This window comes from Pteropus alecto, unplaced genomic scaffold (genome assembly GCF_000325575.1).
Source record: "Pteropus alecto unplaced genomic scaffold, ASM32557v1 scaffold60, whole genome shotgun sequence".
Lineage (NCBI taxonomy): Eukaryota > Metazoa > Chordata > Mammalia > Chiroptera > Pteropodidae > Pteropus > Pteropus alecto.
Genome location: NW_006430726.1, coordinates 6838676 through 6848550, shown reverse-complemented (window position 1 = coordinate 6848550; position 9875 = coordinate 6838676). Strand labels below are relative to the sequence as shown.

General features: G+C 52.9%; 1 protein-coding gene and 1 long non-coding RNA gene across 2 annotated transcripts in view; one reads left to right on the top strand and one right to left on the bottom strand.

The window, feature by feature from the left end:
- Window positions 1-1947: 1947 nt before the first annotated feature.
- TMEM266 (transmembrane protein 266) overlaps window positions 1948-9875 on the bottom strand; it is a 58801-nt gene continuing 50873 nt past the window's right edge. Inside the window, 2 exon segments of the mRNA XM_015593848.2 lie at window positions 1948-2616; window positions 2618-2978. Coding sequence (XP_015449334.1) covers window positions 2418-2616; window positions 2618-2978 — 560 coding nt within the window. The 3' untranslated portion in view covers window positions 1948-2417.
- LOC102878702 lies at window positions 2996-5356 on the top strand. Its single transcript, XR_003047810.1, has 3 exons — window positions 2996-3920; window positions 4819-4902; window positions 4992-5356. It is a non-coding gene; the product is annotated as an uncharacterized LOC102878702 (long non-coding RNA).

Here is a 9875-nt window from a genome sequence, read left to right as displayed (position 1 = left end):
ATCATTTTCTTTGGATTATTAAATTAATGGTTCGCCAGAAGGCAGCACCAAACTTGTCAGCACTGGAGCTAGAGTAGTTAGGAATTCCTCGCTCAGGTTATGTCAGGGAAACGTAGATTTATGCCTCATGCTGGAGGAGGGAGAGGAAGGCAGTAAGGTGCTTCCTGTCTGGAGACAGGGCACACGTCCTCTCAGCCAGACTGCCCGTACCAGACTAGCAGCAGCTATAGATGATGTCCCCGAGCAGCTCGGGGCAGCCCTCCCAGAGGCGCTAGGTGTGGGCCGGGGGGTACCCCAGGCAGCTGTTACTAATGAGACGGTTTGTGCTTGTGTCTCCCTTGAAGCATTCTGAAAGGGCTTTCCTTTCATTATGTCATTTGCTGCCCCTGTAGCCCTCACAAGGGTGGGGGACCAGAAGCAGCTGGGCTGGGAGTGCAGGTGCCTGGGCACCAACACCCCCGTATGCACAGCAGCACTCGGGCTGAGGACAGGAGTTTGCAACACAGGGGAGTGTGGGGCAGCTCCAGGGCAAGTGTCAAGCAAGGAAGGTGTTCTTGAGGGTGAAGGAGGGGATGGACACTGCCATGCTTCAGAGAATTCCAGGCCACCAGTCTCTAATGTGCAGGGTTTGTGAAAGGTGCCATCTGTGTGACTTGGTCTGAAAATCCAGGATATGGGCTGGAGGCCTTGCCCAGTGTTGGCTGGACAGGGGCAGTTGTTGCCCATGGAAGATGGACCGTGGGCCAGGCCTGCAGGCCTCTGTTGGCCCAGCTCTCCGGGGGCCGGCCCCCAGCACTGCTGGCTCTGAGCCTTGTCTTCACTGCCAGTGTGGCATGTCAGCGTGGGACCCCGGCCACAGGATTGGCTCCTGTGCAGCTTCCGCTGCCCAACAGCCGTCGCTGGGCTGGGCACCGAGGAGCCGTGAAAGCCAAAGCAGTTTCTTTACTCACCTCCTGCGCTCCAGGACTCAAGGCTCCACCCCACGCTTCTGCCCTGGCAGGTGAGCGTGAACCCTGTAAAGCTGTGATCGTGGGCCGTCCTTGCAGAGGCAGGGACCACCCCTTGGTGTCTGTTCCCAGTCTTGATCTGCTCAGGGTGGTGCTTGCACCCTGGTACTGCCCGCTCACACACGAAGGCAGTTATGCTCAGGCGGAATTGGGCCTCTCAGCAATCTGTAAGTACCCTAAAAACCCAGTCTTTGCAGACCCTGTTTCTAGATGGGGAAACTGAGGCAGAATGCAGGACCACTTGCCCAGCATCGTCCCTCACTGCCGTCCTTTCTGTCATTGTCTGGAGTAGAAGCCGCAGCAGAGGCGGGTGCTGGCTCGTAACTGAGTCTCACTTGTCATGCAAGGCAGGCTCCTTTGCCTGACAGGTCGGCCAGCGGGCCTGGCCGAGGACGGTACTGTTTCTGGTCAGGCCGGCAGACCACCAATCAAGGACCCTGCTGGCTCCTGCCCTAGAAATTAGAAATCATGACATGCTGAGAGTGACCATTTTGCTACCAACATTCTTGAGCTGGGAGTCTGGGAGTTGGGCTTAGTGGGGTCTGGACTGGTTTTGGTGCCTCCCAATGGTTTTTGGCCCCAGGCTCTTCATCTGTAAAAAAGGGTTAGGGACACCCCGCTCACGGGGTCTTTAAGAGGATTACAGGAGCCTTAGTAAAGTGCTGAGTAGTCAAAGCTGTACGTCTGCTGGCGGTGACCCAGAATGCCTCGGAGGACACCTCAAAAACGGCTCAGTGGGACACTGATGCCTTTTACCCTTTTGACAAGTGCTGATGTCCCCGTGAAGCAGCAGGGTGCTATTTGCCTGTGTGTGCTAATTTCCCTCTTTCCTCCAGTTGAGCCATCTGCTGGAGCGACTCGCCAGGTCAGCCCCACCCAGCAAGGCGCTGCAGACTCCTCACTGCTCCACCAACCAAAGAAAACCTCTGCCAACCGTAAGTCCCAGTGCAGCTGGTTTTATTATTGGAGCTGACATCGGAAAATGGCCGCCTCCCCGCCCCCACCTTCATCCCCTTATGTCCTGTGAAGGTGAAAACCAGGTTCGTCTTGAAAAGACTCAGAAACACTCATGCGGAAATGAGAGATTGAGGAACAACGAACCAGTCGCAGAGGGTTGTCTTCTGTGGGGTCATGTGGCTCCAGCCCCTGCTCACCGTGCTGTTCCCACAGTCCAGGGAATGGAGGCTGAGCCTGGACTTCACCTGCTGAAGCTGGGCCACCGGCTAGTTTTGTGAAAGTGGTTTAAAAGCCCCAGCCCTGAGTACTGCCCTCCCGTGATCAGGGCCAGAGGAGGCACCTGTTCTGGGCATCACCTTCCTGGAGGCAGGCAGCACCCTGAGAGTGGCCAGGTGGGCTCCTGGGTCTTTCGTGGGGCCACAGGTGTCTGCCTTCCCTGCCTACCACGGGTCTCTACCCTTTAGGGACCCGGCGCCGTGTCTGCTCTTTGGATGCCAAAGATGTGGACTTCTCCCACAGCATGGGTGCAGCAGACTGGAAGTGGGTGGCAGGCTCCATCTGAAAGACTGTGAAGCCTTCCGGATTCTCCCGCTGGAACAGACCTGCCCTTTGCTCCCATTCGGGACTGCTGTGGACAGAGCCGGCTGGGTGAGCCAAAGGGGACTGGGCCCGAGTCCTTCTGGGATGGGCAGGGGTCCTCAGACAGGGAGGACAGCAGGACTTGCTGCTGCGGCGATGGTGGCAGGGGGGAGAGGCTAGGCTCCAAGGACGGCTCCTCACGGGTGGTGCTGTAGTCTGCAGAGGAGCACAGCGTCTGGCTGCTGTCACTCTGGGCCCGGGTGACAGAGCTGCGAGCGGAGTGGGAGGCGCTTTCGGAGGTGCTCACGTGGGTACCGCTGCTGCCAAGCTTCAGGGGCACGTCCACCGAGAAGAGGTCAGAGGAGACATTGGGCTGGTGGACGTCTATGGCAGCTGTGGTGACCACACACATGGCCGGCTCTGGGGCACCGCTATCTGCAAGAAAGGAGGGGTGCTGGTCACCCTCCACCAAACCAGTGCCCCTAATGGGGTGGGTCTGAGCTGGTCCGGTTCTAGGCGTGTGCATGGGCTTTTCTTGACCGTGAATGTTCATGTTCAGGCTCACGCTCAAGACAGGTACCTACCCATCCCCTCCCCAACTCCCGTCCAACCTCCTGTCCCTTCCCCATGTCATCCCGTCTCCCTCTAGTCCTATCCCTCCCACGTCCCATGTCACTGCAGCGTTCAGCCCCATGCCCGCCTCCCTCCCTCTGCACCCATCCCACCTCCATTCTCTCCCACCACCTACCTCTTCCCACGCATCATCCCATCTCATTGCTAGTCACGTCCTCATCCCAGCTCTACTCCCATCCCGTCTCCCACCCCTTGCACACCCCATCAAGTGTCAGCCCACCGCCTTCGCTACTCCGCTCCCCCATCTCATCGCTACCTCCATCCCATCTGTCGCCTACTCCCACCCTTGCCTCAGTCTCATTCCCATCCCACGCCATCGTTTCCAAAGCTCCCAGGCTCGAGATCTGGGCCCAGTGGGGTCTGGGCTGGTTTTGGTGCCCCCCATGGTGTTTGGCCTCGGGCTCATCGGTAAAAGTGGTTAGGGACCCCTTCTCACGGAGTCTTCAGGAGTATAGGAGCCTTAGTAAAGTACTGAGTAGTCAAAGCTGTATGTCTGCTGGCGGTGACCCAGCATGCCTCGGAGGACACCCCAAAAACGGCTCAGTGCGACACTGATGCCTTTCGCCCTTTTGACAAGTGCTGATGTCCCCGTGAAGCAGCAGGGTGCTATTTGCCTGTGTGTGCTAATTTCCCTCTTTCCTCCAGTTGAGCCATCTGCTGGAGCGACTCGCCAGGTCAGCCCCACCCAGCAAGGCGCTGCAGACTCCTCACTGCTCCACCAACCAAAGAAAACCTCTGCCAACCGTAAGTCCCAGTGCAGCTGGTTTTATGTTTTACATCAGCAAATGGCTGTCAGCACGACACACACGTCTATCTCCTTATGTCCTGTGAAGGTGAAAACCAGAGTCTTCAAGATTTACAAGTGCAACTTCCAACCCCGCTCCTTGTCCTATCATCCATGCAACCCCATTTTACAGCCTCTCCTGTCTCCCACCCCTGATCCCATGTCTCATGTCCCATCCCATGTCACACCACCCATGCCACATGTGTCACCCCACCTCCCTCCCCACTGCCATCCGCCAAGCCATCCTATCTCATGTCCCATCCCTACACCCAATTCCTCTCCTGTCCCTTGTCCCAGACTCTCTCCAATTCCCCCAAATTCCCATGCCGTTTCCTTCCCACATACGCATAGAGATCAGGTGTCCCTCCTTTCATTCTGTTGATGTAGTTTATGTATTATAACTATGTGGTGTTCTTGTTATTTTGTCGTTTCCAATTACTGAGATAGCTGTAATAATCTCCAAAACTGTGAATACAATTCCATCCACCCTATCTCCCACCCATATTCCCTTCAAATCCCATTCCACCACCTGTCCTCCTTCAGCTCATCTCCCATCCCTACTCCCAGACCATCTCTAATCGCACTACGCAGTTCTTCCTACATCGCCCCCCATCTCCCCTTCCTACTCGCATTGCATGTTTCTTTCCTAATCCCATCCTGTCTTGTCCATGTACCCACCATCCATCCCTTATCCCATCTCCCATCCCTTGTCCTAGCTTATTACTACCTACTCAAATGGCCCATTTCACATGCCACATTATCTCAACGCTACTCACACCCCATCCCATCTTCCAACCTGTGCACTGTCATATATCTATATATCAGTGAAGTCAAGCAAATGTCATTAATATCTTTCAGGAAATCATGGTCGAATGGAAGAAAACCATGGATCTTCACTCAGATGCCAGAGAAAGGCCTGGGCAACCACCGCAGCCTGTCAGGGTAAGTGGCAGAGGTCACTGTGGACCTTGAATGGGCTGTGTCCACTGTTTCATGCATCTGGGGTGACACACAGTCTTGTCTTTTCCTAGACCAGACGGCATGGCCACTGGCACCAGAGAATGAGAACGGGACCCGTTCATTGTGACCCATTTGTGCAGTTTGCCTCTGCTGCAGTCCTACAGAGATCACCCAAGTATGTCATCTTTTATCTATTGTCTCTGATTCTAAACACAGCAAAGCTCATTTTTGAGATCAAATAGTAAGTTCTAAGAGTATCTAGTCACTGAGATGTAATAATGAAATTATGAAAATAAAGTGTATACAAAGATTTATTCAGTTATCGGAGAATAAGTGAATTCAGGTAATATAAGTTAAAATAGTAAAAAATAATTTTATGTACATATTAACACATTCAATTAATTATTTATCAATAAAGTATGTAATTAATCTATAATGAACATCACCTGCTCAGTTCATTTGGGCAAGAGAAATGTAGACACTGATCAAAGTAGTGAGTTAGATGCCCTCACACTTCACAGTTCTGGAAGAATCTGAGTTTGTAAGAAGGATGGAAACCCCAGCCTGACCCGGCCCACAGAGTGACCCCAGAGAACCAAGAGGACCCAGGCACCCTGGAGAGCTCAGAGACCCCAAGATTCCACCCGTGAGAGGTTCCACCCCAGGAGCCCTGGAAGCCCCAGGCTGGCCCAGAGAGAGACCCAGGATAACCAAGAGGACACAGACACCCAAGGACAGCTTGGAGAGAAACAGTAGAGGCCCCAGAAATCCCAGGCCGACCCAGAGAGTGACCCCAGAAAACTCAGACAGCTCAGAGAGAAACCCTAGAAGCCCCAGAGACCCCACCCGGCCCAGAGAGAGGCCCCAGGAAGCCCAGAGAACCAAGAGAACACAGACACCCCGGGCCAGCTCAGAGATAAACCCGAGAGGCCCCAGATACCCTATTACAGCTCAGAGAGAATCCCCAGAGGATCCAGACACCCTGGAGAGCTCAGAGACCCCAGGATTCCACCCGTGAGAGATGCCCAGAGAGTGACCCCAGAGATCCAAGAGGACACAGAGGCCCCAGCCCAGCCCACAGAGTGAACTTGAGAATCAAGAGACACCCCATGACACCTCAGAGAAACCCCAGAGGTCCCACAGACCCCAGTACAGCCCGGAGAGAGACCCCAGAGCCCCAGACACCCCAGCCCAGCACACCCAGCATACCTCAAGGAGCTGTCCAACATTTTCCCACTGATCCATGAAGCTGTCCAGCATTTTCCCTATGAATCATGGAGATGTCCAGCGTATTCCCTATGAAATAAAGATCTGTTCCCCAGATGTCCCAGACACCCCAGAGATCCCAACCCAAGAGAGAGAGATCCAGCAGCCCCAGAGGCCTCAGACATCCCAGTCCAGCCCAGAGAGAGACCCCAGAGGCCCCAGAGACCCTAACTGTCTGGCACCTTTTCCCGAAGAAGAACGGGCTGAAGCTAACCGGGCCAGAGTGCAGAGAAGAGCATCTCACATCTGGAATTTTACAGCATCTGCCCTGGTCAACAGACCACACACATTCATTGCTGTGAATTTACTCACAAGACAAAAAATCGTGAACTCAGTGATCGCTGAGGTCGGTTTACTGATCCGTGACGCACAATATCTTCAGTATTTTTGCTCCCTCATCCTGAGTGCATTAACTTTTTATGTTCACATCTGTTGGCTAATGACTCCTGGTGGTCACCACAGCTCCGAGCATCACATCTGAGGTCAAAGGAACAAAAGGAGTTCACGCAGGCCGTCTGACCCTTTCATCGGAAAGGGAAAAGCCCTGCACGGCATCCCCTGAAGGCGCACAGTCCAGAATTCCGTTACACGACTACTCGGCAGGAAGAAAGATGGGAAAAGCAGATGTGTAACTTCCAGTGCTTACGGCAGAGGCGAGGAACGGACACAGTGGGCCAGACAGCAGTGTCTGCTGGGCCTCGACTGAAGTGCGCACACAGCCTCGTCACACCCAGGTTAAGCAGAACACACTCGTCTCCCTCTGCGAAGACACCCCTCTCCCATGCAGTCACTGAATGGAGCAGGATCACTGGGTGACTTTGTCTGCTCTCGTCTGACTGTTCACATGGCTGAAGGATCACTGTCTCTAAACCATTCCCTTCCCACACGTGAAGGAGGAGGAGCTGAGTGACCTCAGTAACGCCACCATTAAGAAAAGGGGACGAGGGGGAGCGCCCAAGGGTTGGCAGTCGTCAGCTCTCACAGGACAGAGCCTGTAGTGCCTCTGCAGGCTGGTCTGTGTGCTTCAGGTCAACTGGGCGTAGCCGCAGCTAAAAACCATTCCTGGGAATCGGCTTTAGGCCTGGAGTGTCTCAGCTCTTAGCAGTGACCTCTGAACCCTCATAGTGGACTTGAGGCACTTCTAACACTAGCCCTAGGTGAGGGGGTTCTGCCTTTCGTTCCTAAAACAATTCCCAGTCGCAGGGCTGAAGGCAGACGCCCCTCCACCACACTGTTTCCCACCCTTTCTGGTCTCTAGCTGGGGAGCAGATTTGAGTCACCCCCCCTTCTGTGGGCCCCTACTGGAGAGCCGTGAGAAGTGGCCAGCACGGGCCAGTATTCCACAGCTCTCCCAGCATTCCTCCCGATGTGGCCGGTCTGCAGCTGGCGAGCCTTCCACAGACAGCGGGCATGGCCAGATCGAATGCTTTGCTCTCGTGTTATAACTCGCCTCCTCGTTTTCCTCCATGAGATCTGGAGCTGGGCTGGGCGAGGTGGACAGAGCTGGTCGACGCTGCCCCCGCCTCTCCTGACCCTTCCCCCACGGCCCCCAACTTGCGGCCATCACTGTTGGCCTTGTGGCTGCCAGCCGGCTGCTGTGCATCCAGGCTTCCGGTCTGCACTGAAGGCACAACGAAGGGAAAGGAGAAGGGAGCCAGCCGCCTGTGCCATCGTCAGGGACACAGAGCCGGAACTCAGCAGACGCCCCTCGTGGCCACTGGCAAGGAAGGATGGGGTTGGCGCGTCCGGCTCCAAAAGCTCAGGGTTGTTTTGCTGGATGCTGGGCACACGGCTGCCCGAGAAGAAAGACAGCAGCAGGACAGTGTGGACAGCAGGGAGGTCAGTAAGAAGACCTGCCACACACCATAAACTTGCAGGAAGCAAAATTAATATTCAGAAGTCATTTGCCTTTTTATACGCCAATAACGAGCTGTCAGAAATAAAACAATCCCATTTACAGTCGCATCAAAAAGAATAAATGCCTAGGAATAAACTGAACTGAGATCAAAGACTTGCATTTTGAAAACAATGAAACACTGAAGAAACAGATTAAATAAAGAAGGTATAAATAAATGGAATGATACGCCATCCTCACAGACCAGAAGAGTTATCATTAAAATGTCTACATTACCCAAAGGGATCCACAGATTCAATGCGATCCCTATCAAAATACCAATGACATTTTTCACAGAACTAGAGCAAATAATCCTAAAATTTACATGGAACCAGAAAAGACTCTGAACAGCCAAAGCAATCTTGAGAAAGAAAAACAAAGTTGGCAGAACCACACTACCTGATATCAAACTGTACTACAAGGCTTTGGTCATCCAAACAGCATGATTCTGGCATAAAAACAGATACACAGACCAATGGAACAGAACAGAGAGCCCAGAAATAAACCCATGCTTATATGGTCAATTAATCTATGGCAAAGGAAGCAAGAACACATAATGAGGTAAAGATAGTCTATTCAGTAAATGGTGCTGGGAAAACTGGACAGACACAGGCAAAAAAAAAAAAGGTGAAGCTAGGTCACTTTCTTACACCATATACAAGAATAAACGCAAAATGCATTAAAGAATTTAAGACCCAAAACCGTAAAACTCCTAGAAGGAAAAACAGACAGCAAACTCTGACTGCTCTCAGTAATGTTTTTGGATGTATCTCCTTGGGCAAGGGAAACAAAAGAATAAACAAATGGGACTACATCAAACTACGAGATTTTGCACAGCAAAGGAAACCACAAAACAGAAAGACAATCTACTAACTAGAGGAAGAGGTGGTACATATATTCACTGGAATATTACTGAACCACAAAAAGAATGAAATCTTGCTGTTTGCAAGAACATGGATGGACGGAGAAGGTATTATGCTCAGTGAAATAAGTTGGAAAGAGAAAGGCAAATACCATATCTCACTCACATGTGAAATCTAAAATACAAAACAAAACTGAAACGCATCCACAGATAAAGAGAGCTAACGGTTGCCGGGGGGCGGGGCGGGGGTGCGTGCGGGGGACAGGGAGTAAAGGGAGAAGGGGATTGAGAAGTACAAACTGCCAGGTACAACATAAGCCACAGGGACGGAATGCTGTGAACAGAGTCAATAACAGTGTAACTATGTACAGTGACACATGGTTACTAAGCAGACTGTGGTGACCACTTTGTAAGGTAGACAAAAGTTGAATCAGTACATTGTAAACTGGAAATACTACTGTATGTCAACTATAATAAAAAATAAATTTTGAAAAAACTACAGGAATACAAAATGCCAACAGCCCGAGGACGGGCTGCAGGGACACAGGGCTCGGCAGAGCCACGTGGGGAACGCGAAGGTCTGGGTCAGCTGCGGGCTCAGGCCGGCAGCCTTCACAGGCTCCTCAGCCTTCCAGCTGCATTACAAGGGTCTCTGGTCCAGAACAGAAAAGGAGGGGTCGCCCTGCAGCCCCTCAGAGCTCTGCCCTGGTCTCGCAGCTCCCCAAGAATTTCATTTTGTTCTGGGCATCACCCTGAGCAGGACCAAAACACTGGACCGCTCGGGAGGGCGGCACAGTAAGAACTTGGGGAGCTTGTCCCCGAGGACTGGCGGTGGGACTGAGGTGGTGGTCCCTGGAGGAGAAAGCACTCAGAGGCCAGCGTCTAAAGGGACATGGCAGCCAGCGGGCACCCACCACGCCTTTGCATAAATGC